Raw genomic sequence first — 17,687 nt, 5'->3', positions numbered from 1 at the left:
CTGGCTGTATTTATGTTTTGAAAGCCTGGGGTATAAGTGCTCCCCAAAACAGCTGCTGCAAGACCCAAGAGAGGGTTACTCCTGAGATGGAGAGAGCACAGATGGCTTTTAAGGAATAATCTCTCTCCACCAGGAGAGAGCCCTGTAGCTGAGCTGGTGAGCATCCCCACTCCATCTATACCTGGAGAATTAAAAAGGCAGATGATTTTTCTGCCTGGCTTCAGGACATTTGCCATGTACCCCATGCATTTGCCATGTACACACACACACACACACACAGCAGCAGCAGCAGCAGCAGCAGTACAACCAAGCTCTTCCCAACTAGCCATGAGCCATCCCTAGCCTCAGCTCTAGGCTCCACCCATTCCTCACCAGACTCTACCTCCTGGGCTGCCAGTTTGTTGTGCGCCCTACTCACATCCCCATTCGGGGAGAAGGGAACAAACTCCAGTTTGCCCTGACATCTGCCTGTTGCTGTCGCAGCAAATTGGGACTTGATTTAAAGCTTCCCAAACTCAAAAACCTTCAGTTGCCCTTTGAGCGTCATGGGGAGGAGCAAGAGCAGCGCACAAGCCTGGCAACCAGAGGTGTTCATGCACCTCGCACAAAAAACTCTGTTTGTCTGTGACATCTGAACGCAGCCTCAGACCACAACATCATGCCAACAAAAACGAACTTTTACTCCGCTGAATTATGGCATGATGCTGTAAAAACTCCAGATGAGAAACTGCCTATTGTTAGGGAATGACTAACCAATTTAGGAATGTTGATGCTCTGGTATGGACCACAGGAGACCTGCCAAGCTGAATGTAGCTCACCAGCCACACAGTGTGGGTGGGGGCCACGTGCTTGACAACCCCTCTCCCCCACGTTTGCTGCCTCACGTCGGGCCACCGTGGCTGGCGGGCTGCATTTGGTTTGGCAAGCCTGAGTTATACAACCTTGAAAAGTATTATCCGTTTATTCAGTGATACCCATTGAGATGAGAGCTGATCTACTGGAGCCGCTGAAAATGAAGGTCTGTGCGAAAGCCCAGTTCCCGGGCCAGCCTTCCCAGAATCAGCTCTGCGAGCTATTCCAGTCTTAGCTCCTGTCTGGCTTGACTGTGTCTGAATTGCTTCCAAAAATGCGCTGCTTATCAATCCAGGCCTGGACATTATGTATATTCTGTCTCCGTATTCCAGTCCATAGCACAAACAGCTCTCTGTTCGGGGATGATAAATTCCAGGCGTCCCTAGCGTGTGCTGCATATAAATCCTGAACAAAGCAGACAGCAAGGCCGCTTCTTTCCTCTTCTCTCTCCTTGCCCCATTTCAAATCTCACTTAGGATGCTCTCTCTCTCTCTCTTTTTATCTCTCTTCTACACAAGCACAAACACACTCACCGCTTTCTATTTTTATGGATGATTCATTCTTTGAGGAACTCTGCCCTTCCTAAACAGTAAAGGGGCCAAATTTGTCCTTTATGGCACGAAGGCCGAATTATGTATCTGAAATATATTCAGTCTGCCAGTCACGCCTTTATGAAAGCCACATTTTCTCGTATTTTCCCCTCCCTCTAATTTCCAATGACCACGTGGCTCTTTCACTCACACCTACCTGCAGAGCCTGAGTCCCAGGTAGGTTCCATCCTGGTAAACTGCCCATTCATGAAAAATATGCACAGGCTTGGTACAGATGACCCTCCAAAATGTAATACTATGCTAACCATGACTTGCTGTGACATCTAGATCAGCCAACCATGGTCAGTATTTCCCCTCCGAATGGGAATCAGATTCCACACACTCAAGTGGGCCTGGTAAATAAGAGGTAACTCTCCTTTCCAGCAGATTGCCTGAGCTGAGCCATTGAGACCTATTAAATTCCTTTGTAAACTCTCTGATTCTCAAGGGAGCCAAAAGCATAATGATTAACTCATTTGCTATAATCAAGACTGTCCAAACTCATTAGATAATGACAAGGGGAGGTACAACATTGGATAATAAGCGGGTGTATGGACCATTAAACACCAACAACCTGTTTTTCAACTCTGCATTTAATAATGAAAAGACTATGCTCAGTGGGAGTGAAAATTACAAATGTTTTACCTGTGATGGTGGAAAATGCAGAGAAATTGCAACCAACTCATGGCAACCCTCATGGGGTTTTCAAGGCAAGACATGAACAGAAAGGATTTTGCTGTTGTCTGCCTCTGCATAGCAACTCTGGACTTCCTTGGTGGACTCCCCATCCAAGTTCTAACCAGGGCCGACCCTGTTGAGCTCCTGAGATCTGGGCAGGAGAGTGGATGTGGAGGAGGAGGAAATCAACAAAAAGGACTGTATTTCCTAGTCATCTGAAACACTTTTTTTTCTGAGCAAAAATTGGAGAAGCACCACAAAAAGTTTAGAGCGTATAATATGTAGGAATTCTTTCCCTCTGAAGAACACTTCCCTCTGTTTACACATATTACTGTTCTGGATGTGCCTTTGGCAGGAAAGGAACAGTGACTCATGGAGAGCCACAACATGCAGCCTCTTCAGAAGGCAGAAAATGCATCTCTAGTTTGGGAGTGACTGAATGTTTGAAACAAACCCAGAGCAGAGGAGAATTATCCACTGGTCATTCCCAGGAGGGGGCTGATTAGAAAGTGAGACAGGCAGATTATAAATAACAGAAATAAAATTATTGACTGATTAAAGAAATAAAAGAAGCAAGGCCAGAGCAGTGAGTTATGCAGAGACACAGCAGGCAGTTGCCTCTGTTGGTAAACCTAAAGAAGTCTTCTCACAGGATGTTGGGATTCCTAAACTAAGCACAGAAATGTTATGGCATAGACTGGGATGAGATTTCCCTCTGGTGGCCACCTTTGTGTTAAAATGCCCTTGTCTGAGCATGTCGTTTACCCCAAACATGTTTAATTTTTAGCAAACATTTTGTACGAAAAGGTTAATGTTAATTATTGGTAAGATTGCAGTCTGCACATTATCCTTCTTGTTTTCAGATGATTTACAGTATGTAACCAGTAGGTTATTTTCTTATATTCAGTTGATGGTTTACGATAAGGGTTACCAACTCTGGGTTGGGAAATTCCTGGAAAGGTAAGAGTGAAGGCTGGGAAGGGCAGGGTTTGGAGAGGGGAGGAACCTGTGAGGGGGAAATGCCATAGGGTTGCCAACTGCCAGGTAGCAGAAGGAGATCTCCTGCTAATTCAACTGATCTCCAGCCGATAGAGATCAGATCACCTGGAGAAAAATGGCCGCTTTGGCAATTGGACTCATGGCATTGAAGCCCCTCCCCTCCCCAAACCCTGCCCTCCTCAGGCTCCGCCCCAAAAATCTCCCGCTGGTGGGGTAGAGGGACCTGGCAACCCTACATAGACTACCCTCCAAAGCAGCCATTTTCTCCAGGGGATGAGACCTCTGTCGTTTGGATATCAGTTGTAATTGCAGAAGATCTTCAAGAACCACCTTGAGGTTGGCAACCTAATCTATTTGGACTAGGGTTGCCAGGTCCCTCTTTGCTACTGGTGGGAGGCTTTTAGGGTGGAGCCTGAGGAGGGCGGGGTTTGGGGAGGGAAGGGACTTCAATGCCATAGAGTCCAATTGCCAAAGCAGCCATTTTCTCCAGGTGAACTGATCTCTATTGGCTGGAGATCAGTTGTAATAGCAGGAGATCTCCAGCTACTACCTGGAGGTTGGCAACCCTAATTTGGACTCTTCCTCCGCTTTTATTTCATTTCCTGTATTGAGTTGGATTAAGGGTGATGGAAGCACATTACACAAATGCAGCATTTAAAAACATCAACATGCATTATTCCGTAGAAATGCAAAACAAGATAATTATAATTGATTTGTCACAGAGACAGACTAGTTAAAATTTAACAAGTATTTATGCCAGTAGGAGCTTTTGTGGATCAGACCTAGCGGTGTCCGTTCTCCCACTTTGACAGGAGACCTCCCATGTTGGGAGCAAAATGGGGGGGGGGATTGGTGTCACATCACTTCCACGATGTCACTTCTGAGGCTGTGTGTCTACCATCTATGGTAGAGTTTTAGGTGAATCCTAGAGTGTAACCCCAACACAGTGACTTCACTTGTAGAATTGCTGAGATGCCAAACATTCAAATCCCGCCTCCCGCATCTTCTGGGGTTGCCAACCAAGCACTGGCAACTCTAGGAGAGCCCTTCGACTCTGGCTCATGAAAGCTTAAACAAATAATATGGAATGAATATGTATGCTAGTAATAAAGCTGCCTTATACTGAGGCAGGCCATTTGTCTACCAAGGTTGGTATTGTCTACTCTGGCTTGCAGCAGCTCTCTAGACAGAGGTCTTTCACACTATCTACTACCTGACCCTTTTGACTGGAGATGCCAGGGACTGAATCTGGCCCCTTCTACTGCTGAGCCACAATAGTGTTGTAAACTACTGCAAAGTTGTCCACACAGCAAGTATTGAAAATTCAGTAATGTATAGCACAGTCCACTGGGTGTAGTCTGCAATTCTACTAAACACCTCACTAAAAGGCATTTTTTCTGACGTCTCTGATTTATTTTCCTCTTTGAACCCACAGAGTTTTTTGATGATTATTCTGAAGGTCGCGAATGTGTCAACTGTGGGGCCATGTCGACCCCGCTGTGGAGGAGAGATGGCACCGGCCACTATCTGTGCAATGCCTGCGGGCTGTACCACAAGATGAATGGCATTAACCGACCCCTAATCAAGCCCCAGAGGAGGCTGGTAAGGAAAGGCCTGCATGTGTCTGGAATGTGGTGGACACCCCTACTGTGTTCATGCTTTGTCGCTTCCCCCACCCCCCGATTAATAAGGAAAAAATGCAGAACACATTGGCTTGAATGTACCAGAGCATTTCCGTGGAAGGAATTTCTACTTGCATCTGTGTGTGAGGGCGGTGGGGGGGGGGGGGGAAGGCAGGCAGGCATGGAAATGCTTTAGGGTTGCCAGCCTTGGTTTGGGAAATATCTGAAGATTTTTGGGGATGGAGCCTGGGGAAAGCGGAGTTTGGGGAGCACAGGGACTTCAGTGGGGTATGATCCCATAGAGTCTACCTTCCAAAGTGGCCATTTTCTGAAACCTGGAACACGCACATTCCTATTGACAGGTCATGTTCATTTCCTTCGAGAGTTCCCAAAAGGCAGTAAGAAGTAAAATAAAACCCAGATTTTGCATCAAAGAAATTTAAATTCCACAACATCTATTTATTATTGTTATTATTGTTATTACACAATCAATGGTCCTGGTATTTTACAGAATAATATAAGTTTGTGCCCATGGAGAATACAATGAGTATTTCAGCAGAGGGGGAGGCTAATGAAGGATGGAGAGAAAGAAGACATGTAGGAGTTGTGGGAGAGTGTTCCAAGAATCAGGGGCAGTGACACTCTGCTTCCAATGTCTGGAGCATTTGGTCAAGGACTGGGGAGGGTGGGTGGAAACCAGGGATAGATGCACTGTTGTGGCAGAGTCCAGACATGGATAGCCATGAAGAAAAATGAAGGATCTTTGAAGAGCAATGGAGTACAATCCCTTTAACATTGGAAATCTTGCTTTACCACCATCTTTGCTTCTGAGATTGCACTAGGTGTAGCCCTTTCCTTATCTCCATGTGGACTTTTTTTTTCTTTTTCTTTCCCCTTGTTCTTAGACCGAGGTCTTGAACAATAAAACCATAAAACATGGACTAGAAATTAGAATGCACAGACATTCTGGGAGCAGAATTTGTTGCTGGGTAGCTGGTTTAATGCTTGGAACTGCATGAAATACAAACGGCCTTGAGTCTTATTTGGCAATAGGGAACTGCTATCTTTTAGCCTGTTTGCAATAATTTAACAGTCTTTTGTCCTTCTGTTCCTACAGTCAGCCTCCCGTAGGGTTGGGCTCTCATGTGCCAACTGCCATACAAGTACGACCACACTGTGGCGCCGGAATGCTGAAGGCGAGCCAGTCTGTAATGCCTGCGGCTTGTACATGAAGCTCCATGGGGTAAGAGCAGCAAAACAAAGCAGTGACGTTTCCTCTCCTGTCCTCTCTTTGGAACTGGTCTCTGTGCTTTGGCAATTGGACTCTATGGCATTGTAGTCCCTCCCGAAACCCCGCCCTGAACAGGCTCCACCCCAAAAACCTCCCGCCAGTTGCAAAAAGGGACCTGGCAACCTTATCTGCAAGGCTGATGTAATGGATGGAAAAAAAGAGAGAAAGGCTCAGCTGGGCGCAAAATCTCTGCCATGCAATGGGGTGAAGAGCATAACCTATGAACATGGGAAGCCGCCTTTTGGAAAGTCAGACATCCATGTAGCTCAGTATTATGTAGAACCTCCCTATGGTCTTAAAGAGGAAAAGGCCTTGCCCCGTGTTTGCTCCCTGAGATCTTTTAAATGGAGATCCCAGGGACTGTACCTGAGACTTTCTGCATACAAAAAGGGTGCTCTACCAATAAGCCATGGCTTACAAGAAAATAGGAGGACAAAATTCTGGGGGCACGTGGAGCTGGGCAAAACATGGGATAAGAATTTCTGAATTGTTGTCATATGTGTTTTTGGTCGGTGGAGTTTAAAGGGAGTCTTTGTCCCATGGTGGATCTCAGCATCCTTGGGAAAAGGGGAAGGAGATGTCTGTGCATGCCATATAACTCTGTTCTGAATGCACGTTCCTAGGTCCCAAGGCCCTTAGCAATGAGAAAAGAGGGGATCCAAACCAGGAAGCGTAAGCCAAAGAACTTAAACAAATCCAAGACATCAGCAGGTGAGCATTAAAAACTTTTTTAATGGTGCTGTAATCAGTTCAATAATCATGACAACTCTGTATTGTGGATAAGAGTGGCCAACAGGCCTGCAGTAAAAGTCCTGTCCCTTTAATAGACACTTAATGTGGGGAAGTGGGCAGCTGAAGCTTTTCATGGCATGGAGATAAATGACATCACCTGGTAAATAACATCCTACTAAGCCTCTGTTAAAAGAGAAAGTGCCAAAGCAGGACTACAGCTGAACATCAAGAAAACAAAAGTAATGACTACAGGAGAATTACACAACTTTAAGGTTGACAATGAGGAAATTGAAATTGTTCAAGACTTTCTATTCCTTGGCTCCACCATCAACCAAAAGGGAGACTGCAGCCAAGAAATCAGAAGGAGACTGAGACTGGGAAGGGCAGCCATGAAGGAGCTAGAAAAGATTTTGAAGTGTAAGGTTGTGTCACTGGCCACCAAGGCTAGATTAATTCATGCCATAGTATTCCCTATTACTATGTATGGGTGTGAAAGCTGGACAGTGAAGAAAGCTGATAGGAACAAAATAGATTCCTTTGAAATGTGGTGTTGGAGGAGAGTGTTACGGATTCCGGGGACTGCCAAAAAAACAAATCAGTGGGTTATAGATCAAATCAAGCCTGAACTGACCCTAGAAGCTAAAATGACTAAACTGAGGCTGTCGTATTTTGGTCACGTCATGAGATGACAAAGAGTCACTGGAAAAGACATGCTAGGAGAAGTTGAGGGCAGCAGTAAAAGAGGAAGACCCAACAAGAGATGGATTGACTCAATAAAGGAAGCCACAGCCTTCAATTTGCAAGATCTGAGCAAGGCTGTCAAAGATAGGACATTTTGAAGGACTTTCATTCATAGGGTCGCCATGAGTCGGAAGCGACTTGACAGCACTTAACACACACACACACACAAGCCTCTGTTAAAGGGACAGACAGGACATCTTTTTTCCAGGCTTGTTGGCAACCATAAGTGCTTTTTTTTACTTGGACCAGGATAGTGGGAGAGATGGGGGAAGGCTTTAATGACTTTTTAAAAATGTACCATCATACTATTAATTTACTGCCTTCTTTTCTAGCCTGCCTTGAGTCATTGAGAAGCAAGGCAAATTACACAATTTAAAACAAGGCACCAGTGGGGGAGGGGCACCAAACATCCCTGTTGCCCTCTGCGTTGCAGTTCCATGGCATTGGGGTCTGCTTCAGGAGGGGTCCCTGGCCTGAGCGGGCATTTGGTGGGGAGCCTGCTCCTTCCTTCTCTCCCTTCATTGGGGTGGGGGCCAGCCCGGCCCTCTTTCCCCTGACCTTACTTGAATGTGGGGTGAGTTGGGCTGGGCTGTGGAAGCAGCTTCTCACTGCAGTGCTCGGGGGAAGAGGATGAGTACCAGCGTCCTGCCTCCCTGTGGCCCAGTGTGGGGAGGAGAGGGTGGGAAGATGCCGTGCCCCACCTTGCTCAGCTGCCTGGGGATCAGGAAGGGGCGGCGGCGCTGTCGTCCTGCCTCCCCACAGCGGCCAAAGCAGTGAAATATGCACAACCAACAATGTAGTCAAATCAGATTACAAAATTAGATCACAATTCACTAAATGCACAGTTACAATATTACGTTCATGAAAAATTCCTTTAATGGTAGACTCATTTGACCTAAGGTCTCAATATTATTATTATTATTATTATTATTATTATTATTATCATTATCATTATTATATATTTCTATATATTTTAAATTATACTTTATTTCTAAATTTTCAAGTAAGCCTTTTTTTTCTTAACCCCATCATAAAAAAATTATCTTTCCACATAATCACCACCAAGAAGAATTTTACCATGGCTAATGTAATCATTGGATCCTCACCCTTTAATAAAAACGGTACAATCTTAGTTCTATCAATTCCTCAGGATTGGATCCAACCATTTCGCTTTATATGGGTCATCCCACCGGCAATTCAAAATCATATGATCCAATGTTTCAAGCTCTCCCCATCCACTTCCGCAATATCTGTCCTGGAATGCGATCTTTATATAACGACCCTTCAGAATTGCTGATGGGAGCTCATTCATTCTGGCTAGAAAAAAGGCTCAACTATAGGCAGGAATTGTTAGAAATTTCAAATGGGCTGGCCTGACAGATAGAGGTCAGAGACCAACTAAAAATAATGAACAAATCCTGCATGCTCTAGAGCCTGTGCGTATCCTATCTAACTCTACTATTCTCTTTTTCAGAAGGGAAAATGCTGCAACTTTACCCAGCTCCTGCAGGGTTTCCATTCATGAAAAATGGCAATTACATAAGCACATTTTTCAGCCAAGAGAAGTACAGTAATTAAAAGCTTTGCCGTCCCCAAAACAATTAGGAGTTCATTCAGATAAGCTGGGGCCCAGGAGTGAACGAGTGAATTAAGCCCCACAGGGAATCAGAAGCTGCTTTTAAAAGATAGAGAAAAGGAAGACACAGCCCTAAAGCAGCTTCTGATCTATGTATTGACTTGATCTCTCTTCTCAAAGGGTGTTTGTTTTTTGGTCCCATCACATGTTCAGGGTCAGCCAATACCGAAAGCCTTACCTCAACCATTAGTTCTGCCACCTGCACCAGCACCACAACTACCACGGCTGCTGAAGAAATGCGCCCCATCAAGACAGAACCAGGGATTTCATCTCATTATGGGCATCCGAGCCCACTTTCCCAGGTGAGTCATATGCAGTCACTAGAAGGCAGGCTGAGGTTACGCGAGAGATTCCTATAGCATGAGAGATGCCTATTATATTAGGTGCTTTGGAACACAGGCAAGATAATACTGCTGCAGTTGTCTTGTTTGTGGGCTTCCTAGAGGCACCTGGTTGGCCACAGTGGGAACAGACTGCTGGATTTGATGGGCCTTGGTCTGATCCAGCATGACCTTTCTTATGTTCCTATGTTCTTATGAACATCCCTGGAACACAGTCTGAAAACCACTCATTTCATTAAATTTCCAGTGTAACCCTAGGCAGAGTTATTCCAGATTGATCAGTGGGCCCTTTAGCGGTGGAAAGGGGGTTATAAAATTAATGAAATCCTAATGGAAGCCACCCTATTATTTCCTGCCTTTATGCTAACAATTTTTGCCCTCTTCTCTTTCCACCCTCAGCCATTCGCCATCACCACAATGCCCGGGCACGGATCTGGTCTGCATCCTGCCATCTCGACCCTAAAACTTTCTCCGCAGGGTTACCAGCCAGGTATCGGCCAGTCTCCCCAGCCTAACTCCAAGCAAGACTCCTGGAACACCCTGGGTTTAGGTGAAAACCATGGAGACATCCTAACAGCATAACCATCTTCCGCTCTCTATGGACTTGGGGCTCATCGGCTCAGGATACAAGACAATATTAAATAATCAAGCTCCAGTGGGGTGCTTCCTTACCTCACCCAACCCTTTTGAGGGATGTAGATTCTGATCCTAGTAGAACCATTCCAAATTATGCTTTGAAAAGGGAAGGAGTTTCCCTTGAATCAACCTCCATGAAGATTCAGCTAAAACTGATCTAAACCTTTGGCCGTTTTAGGCCCTCAGAACATGACCGCTGCATATGAAACTGACAAAACTCCAAATTACCTTAATTTTTTTTAAAAAATCCGATGTCTTGGTCAGCAGTGTCATGGCACCCTTGTTCGCTGTTGCTGTCAATTCATTTCCTGATCATGTCAAAATAGAAGGGAGTCCGTCACCTTGCTGTGTTAAGAAGTGCTTTAGATTTCATGTCCTCTTTAGAAATAAGTCTGGGAAAGACTTGAGAACTTTTGTGAAGGGCAAAAAACAGAAAGGTTGGGTTCTGGCTACAGAGATTTGTGCTCATGGCTGGTGGATTCCACTAATGAAAGTGGCAAGCCAATGACTGCCCACAGCACCCCACTGTTAATGTCATTGCTTTTCTGTTGCTTGGATTCTTTTATTTTTCTCCTGTTGCTATAGTTTAAATCTCATTTTCTTCCTTCCAAAGCAGCAATCTCCCCTCCCCCACATCACTTGGCACAGTGACCAAAGAAAGTCTTACAGCCCATTCCTAAAGGGGGTGGTGTCAGTACAGCAAGCTGAAAAATGAATTAAAAATTATTTTTAGGGTAAAAACCTGTGGAACTCCCCATAGAGTTCCATGGGGCTGCACCACGATTTTGCAGGCATATCTTACCGCCTGCAAAATGGTGCATTTGGGGGCTGAAAGGGGTTGGGAAGCTGCCTAAAGGCAGCTCCTCCCCCAGGAATCTCCCGGGATCACCTCCCAGGAGGCCAGCGAGCACTCACGCTGGACATACACTGCTAGGGAGGCGGCATGGGCGCAGGAGGCTCACGCTGCTGCGCAGTACCCCGGGGCCAGCTTAAGTCACCCTGTGCTGGCATCCGTGCCAGTTTGCACTGTGCAAGTGGCCTGGATGCCGGCATAGGGGTCATGCAAGTTGCTATGCAGCTCCGCCCCCCCCTTCAGGAATGGGCTGCCCGTCTCATCCTTATTCTTTCATGTTCTTCTTTGAGGGGGGAAATGGTGGGGAAAGGACTCTAAGTAGAAGGAGAAATTTGGATCAGCAGCAGCATCTTCAACCGCAGCAGAGTTTCTTTGCAGATTCAGGCAAGCAAAGGGATTCAGGATTTGACCTAGAGGTCAGTGGTCCATCCAGGGTGTACCAGACTGCTTGTCCTAAATAAAAGTTGAGCCAGCCCTGAAATACCCAGCCAAGTGGTTTGCCAACTTTGTTTACCAGCTTTGGCTCCTGTTTTATAAAGTCCCTGAGGTTTTTGTTTTTAATTAATGAAGTCTTATCCATCTGAAATGGAAGAAAAAATAAGTGGCATTATTAAGTTTTAATTCTCAAAGTGTTTTGTGAGTTTTTACATTTTGTCTGCCCCTCCATCTTGAAGGGGCAGACACCCTTGAAGGGGCTTTTGACACCCTTTGGCACAGTTTGGAACGTCAGCTGGAAGTTATTATCAATGAGACACTGAGAATTCTCAGCTAAACCTTTTGGTAGCAAGCAGCTGGTAAGTTTTTGCTCGGGGAGAGCAAGTTAGACTGCAATGACCGAGTTGGCCCAAGAGACGGTCTTCTTTTGCCCGTCAATGAACACTGATATTAAAGCCACACACAGCCTTACAAAGACCTGTGCAAACATTCATTTCTCCATCAAATTAGATGCTTCTCCGTCTAAGGATGTCTCTTTCTCTGTGTACTTACGGTAGTTCTCTAAAATCGGTGTAAATGTGTATACGTGGTGGGGGGTCTTTTTGTATGCACAGTGCATCCCGTTTTGCATACACAGCATGTTATCTGAAATAAGAGATTCATGTACACATACACGCTGTGGGAGGCAACACTGGGATTGCCAACTACTTTTACTGGCCCTGCTGCTGTGCCACTGGCAGTAGCTTTTGACTCCAAACAGGCAAACCTTTCTCATCACTTTTTAAAATCTTTTTTCTTCATGTCAGGAAAAAAGCTTGACAAGCTTAATTTCTGCATTCCTGAGACTCCTCATTAAAGACACAGGACCAGGGCCAGTAAAACCAAGAAAAAAAGGTGGCAACAGCACAGGTCGGAGAGGGAGATTGCTAAGGTGCCTGGAGGAGAGCAAGCTGGCCGTGGAGAAAGGGGAGCAAAACCATCCCCACCACCACCCTGGTGGTCAGCTCACCCTTTTCCTGGGTGGCCGCCATTTTGGTAGTGATTGTACTCTCTTTCCTGTGTGGCTGGCTTGCTCTTCTCCTGGCCAGAGAGCATAGAGGCTGTAGAGAAGGATGGGGGGTTGTTGGAGAGGACAGGCCTTTCACTTCGCTCCCTGGCACAAGGCCTATACCTCAGAGGAGATCACAATTTACCTATATTCCGTGGTGGCTGTTTCAATGTAGAAACCACCTGCCAACCACAAGCCTCACCGGGCAATAGCCTTGCCCACATTGTTGACAATGTGGGGTGTTTTATCATATTGGTGAACGGAGCTCAGAAGAGCCATAGCCGGCATGTCAAAGAGCTGCACGTGGCTCCCTAGCCACTGAGTGTGCATCACTGGATTAGACATATTTATGGTAGATAGTCCCATCAATGACTATTAGCGATGACAGCTAAAAGGAACTTCCATGTTCAGTAGCAGTGTATCCCTGAATACCAGCTGCTAATGCGGGTAGCAGTAGAAGGTAGCTTTTGCCTTTATGCCTTACTTTGGATTTCTGGGCCTTTGGTCCAATCTGATTATGTTAAATCTGTTGTTGACAGCCCTGGGCTCAGAGCCAGTGGTAGTGGTCAGTAAGCTAGGGCAGTTCGCAGAGCCCCGATCAGATATGGAGGTTTACCCCTAGTGCCACTAAATTTAGGCCAGTAAAAGTTTGATGACTTTCTGTGATATGTGTATTACCCCTCCTCAAGCAAAACTCATAGATGTTTATCTGGATAAGTTCACATGTAGAGCTTCTGTAACTCCTCAGCACATGCTGTTCAAAGAGATGCTTGTTTATATGGGGGGAAAGGGGAGTTGTTTGTATGGGGGGGGGGAGAAGGGGAGTCAAGGACCTGGCTAAGTTTCTTTCCTATTTAAAGTTGTAATTTATATTATGAAACAATATGCCTACCAATCTGTGTTATCGACTTCGCCCAGCAGAATGAATGGAAATAAAAATAATAGACATTCATTTTCAAATAAAGAAACGGATCTTTTTCTTTACCTTTGAAATCTTTTCATTGCAGCAGGGAACTGAGTTGGAAATCCACCTCCGAACGATATTAGTAGGGATGTGAATATGCCACACTAAGAAAAATAAAATTCGGCCATCTCAAAAAAGAGCTAAATCCTGCAACGTATGTTAGTTAGGCAAACTCAGCCAATTTTCACAATATACTTTGATCTTTTGCATAATTTATTCTGGTTTCTGCAAGCTAAGGGGAGGGGGAAGGCATTATGAAACTGCTCTCAAAATCTGAAAAAATATGAGTGAGCTCCTCCTGAAATTTCAGCTGAATTTCCCTACTCACTTTCAAGTATCTATCCATAAGGGCTAGAAACTTACTGTTTAAAAAATGCTGAGATGCAATCTAAATTGTATTTATTAAAAAATTTAATTTGGAGTTTTGAAAAATATACTTTATTATTTTGGTACATAAGTGATGGTACCTGATTAAGTGTCTAATTATGACTGCTTGGACCGCTGTCATTTTTAGTCCTTGACAGAAGTACGTTTGCCATGAGAAAATTATCCAGCGACATGGATATAACATACACAGCACACACCAAATGTACCATTCTGTCCACCTGACTTTGCTCTTCACTTTTTGAGAAAATAAGTGTGATAGTTATGTGACTAGCACACACCACCACAGTAATTTAACTAGATATTATTTATAATTTAAAAACCCGCTACAGAACTGGTCAGCTTTATTAGTAGGGCTACTATCTTCTGGTGGGGCCTGCAGTTCTCCCAAAATTACAACTGACCTCCAGAGGCTTCAGAGATTAGTTCCCTGGGAGGAAACCCTGGGAGGGTTGTACCAAAACCAAAGAGAAGGGAACAACTTCAACAAAAGCAAATACCTATGACACAAAGTGGCAGAAAAACAAATGTATCTCCGAACACACTAAAAAACCTAGAGTACATGCATGTAACAACTAGAAAGTAAAACAATGGGGGGGGGGAGAAACTTTCCTATAACACATATCAAACAAAATTTATTTTTCATATACACAATACATGAAATACAACTATAATTTTGCTTATAAAGAATACACTTCCCTGCAAATTTTGTTAGATCTGTCTGCTTACATGGTAGAGGAAGCAAGGAGAAGCAAGGCTTTAGAAAAACTGGCTCCGTGTTCCGCTGGATTTGTTTTTTTCCTGTTCTATCAATGGCAAAGAAGAGATGCCAGCACTACAGGAACAGGCCTGTGGTGCTCTCCAATGCTCCGTGCTATTTCACATATGTACAAAATGCTTTCAATAAGATCATCCAGAAGGCAGGAGGTAACTATATGTTTCTATCCATCTCCATCCTGCTCTTTCTCTAAAGAGCTCAGAGTGGTATATGGTGGTTCTCCCCGCAACCCTGTGACAGCCTAGTACGGCAGGATAGGCTGAGAGAGAGTGACTGGTCCAAGAATACCCATCCAGCTTCCATGGCAAACTGGGGATTCAAATATGGGTCTCCCATATTCTAGTCTGACACTCTAACCACTAAACTATGTGGGGCCTCCTTACTCTTAACTGTTACATCACACTAGGAGCTACAAGCTACATTCCCCCCCCCCCGAAAGAAAACTCAGTATAAGACAATTCACAGTGGGTAGCCGTGTTAGTCTGTCTGCAGTAGTAGAAAAGGGCAAGAGTCCAGTAGCACCTTCAAGACTAACAAACATATTTTCTGGTAGGGTGTGAGCTTTCCTGAGCCACAGCATGAGCTGGACTCTTGCCCTTTCCTGCTATCAAATCAAACTGGGAACGTTCAAGCGCGCATGCGTCACGAGGAGAGTCAGCCGCCAAGGAAGCGGTTTGCTCTGCGCTCGATTGGCCGGGCTAGATTCAGTGCGGCGCGCGGCTGGTGCGGCCTGCGGATGCCAGCGCTTTGAAAAGGCGCGTGCTGCGTGCATCGCTGCGAATGCATGGGCGAGCCTGGGGGGGTTTCCCCGGGGGAAGTCTGCTGGGGGAGCGCGGAAGGCAGTGCGAGGAAGAAGCGATAGAGGGATACCGGTGAGTTGAAGAGACGGGAAAGCTTCTGCTTCGCGGCTGCCCGCAATTACCCCGTTACAGAGACGTTCGTGATTCTGGGGCCCTGGGCAAAAGCCGCGGATGGGGCCCCGGGACCGCTAAATCCAGTGGGGGTGGTGTCTGTTGCAAGCTGGGAAGCTGCAGAGGGCCCAGGAAAAGCGGATTGCAGTGGCCCCTTGCCTCGGTCCGTTTTCCAGCCCCACAGGGGCTCGGGAGGTAGCTTGCAAGGCGGTCGTACGGAAGCTAGTAAATAGACCTCCAATTAAGGACTGGAGAGAGAAACTACGGTTGTATATGCGGGTGGCTAAATTAACTGATTCCCTACGTGGGAAGGATGTGGAAGAATTTAAAACAAGGGGGTTAAAAGCCTTCGCCTATTGGGGCAAGCTGGCAAAAATGAACTGTATTAATGTAATACCCAGACCACGGTTACACAGCCCGGATAACCTGCAAGAACCAATTTATTAATACAGTGAACGAGTTGTAGAATCAATTTTTGTAATTCATTTTGTTGTTAAAATCTATTAATAAACTGTTTAGACACTTCTCCGGAAGTTCAACACGGTGGTGGGAGGGATTAAGGGTACACTGGTGGAGGGAGGTGGGAATAAAATTGAGTAAGATAAATGTAATAAGGATGTAATGAATATATTTTGAGTGTTTTTTTTTAATTTATATATATCTTATTATGTAGTTCTGTATATTGTTATACTTTTTTCTTTTTTTTGTTTGCTTCTGTTGTTTGTATTATGTTTTGTTTGAAAATATAATTTAAAAAATTATAAAAAAGGAAGCTACAAATGGCCCAGAAAAAGCGGATTGCAATGGCCCCTTGCCTCAACTCCGTTTTTCAGCCCAACAGGGGCTCTGGAAGTAGCATGCAAGGCAGTCGTATTGTGTGTGTCTCCAAGGAAGTAAGCCCAAGATTGCACTGTCGAGCTGTCCTCCTATGCAAACTGACCTGGGAGTAATAAAATGGGAATTACTTCTGAGTAAATGTTCATACTATTGGGCTGTAGGGGGACAGTACAGTGGAGCTTACTTCTAAGTAGGTATGCCTAGGATTGCACAAGAAAACTGTTCTGCCATAACAGGAAATGGTGCACAGGCTACAAAACAATATCAGCATAAGGGGAAGAAAGAGAGAGCCTGACCTTTATGGAAAAGATGCATAATAAGGGAGAGGAAAAACAGAAACGAGAAAAGGCGGAACACTCAGCTTTGCAAAATATGCCTGTTTTCTCGAAGAGTTCAGAATCCAACCTTTGCAGCATTTGTTTTGTGCAGATGCTCCGACACTACATAAATGCAGACATACCCGCATGGGGGTGGGGTGGAAATAGTGCTGGTCCCATGCTAGGGTTGCCAGCTCTGGGTTGGGAAATCCCTGGAGATTTGGGGGGTGGAGCCTAAGGAGGGTGGGATTTGGAGAGGGGAGGGACTTCAATGCCATAGAGTCCAATTGCCAAAGCAGCCATTTTCTCCAGGTGAACCGATGTCTATCGGCTGGAGATCAGTTGTAATAGCAGGAGATCTCCAGCTAGTACTTGGAGCATGGCACCCCTACTCTTGCCTAGGTAGGCAGATGCAGACCCCAAGCTCCTGCCACCCCACCTATGTATTGCAGAATAGACGTTGAGGAGGCAAAGCACAGGGAGACCCAGACAAGGCAACAATAATGCAGCTGATTCTGGAAAGGCTGGAGGCAGCATGGGCAAGCCTGCAATATAGTTTGCAGGTAGAAGAGAGAGGAAGACAGACAGACTGTAGGGCTGCCCCAAAACAGAGCACATGAATACATGAAGCTGCCTTATACAGAGTCAGACCCTTGGTCCATCAAAGTCAGTATTGTCTACTCAGACTGGCAGTAGCTCTCCAGGGTCTTAGGTTAGGATCTTTCACATCACCTAGTTGCCTAGTCCCTTTTAACTGGAGATTCCGGAGATTGAACCTGGGACCTTCTGCATGCCAAGCAGATGCTCTACCACTGAGCCACAGCCTCTCCTTGTTCTCAGTGTAGTAGCAGCAGGCTGGGCAAACACTCTGCAACGGCTCTTTGCTCATGAAGAGATGCAAAGCTCTTGTAGGCATGTCTGCTGTCCCATACGGAGAAGAGAGAGCGACCAGTGCCTGGTTCAGGAGACATTAGAAAGGTCTTCAGAGGTTGAACGATAAACTATACAATATAATAAAATAATTACATTTATTGCAAGGTGT

General features: G+C 45.4%; 1 protein-coding gene across 2 annotated transcripts in view; it reads left to right on the top strand.

Moving 5' to 3' along the window:
- The window catches only part of GATA4 (GATA binding protein 4), a 39,797-nt gene extending 29,538 nt beyond the window's left edge, over positions 1 to 10,259 (top strand). Inside the window, exons 2-6 of one of the 2 annotated variants that reach the window (XM_056853862.1) lie at positions 4,555 to 4,721; positions 5,859 to 5,984; positions 6,656 to 6,743; positions 9,295 to 9,443; positions 9,960 to 10,259. In XM_056853862.1, coding sequence (XP_056709840.1) covers positions 4,555 to 4,721; positions 5,859 to 5,984; positions 6,656 to 6,743; positions 9,295 to 9,443; positions 9,960 to 10,064 — 635 coding nt within the window. In that variant the 3' untranslated portion in view covers positions 10,065 to 10,259. Of the gene's footprint in view, positions 1 to 4,554; positions 4,722 to 5,858; positions 5,985 to 6,655; positions 6,744 to 9,294; positions 9,444 to 9,881 lie in introns of both variants that reach the window. The other variant, XM_056853861.1, reaches the window with a different exon arrangement.
- The last annotated feature ends 7,428 nt before the right edge of the window (positions 10,260 to 17,687 follow it).

Source organism: Euleptes europaea, chromosome 7 (genome assembly GCF_029931775.1).
Source record: "Euleptes europaea isolate rEulEur1 chromosome 7, rEulEur1.hap1, whole genome shotgun sequence".
Classification (NCBI taxonomy): domain Eukaryota; kingdom Metazoa; phylum Chordata; class Lepidosauria; order Squamata; family Sphaerodactylidae; genus Euleptes; species Euleptes europaea.
The sequence above is the reverse complement of the archived record's forward strand: the minus strand, read 5'-3'. Positions and strand labels throughout refer to the sequence as shown.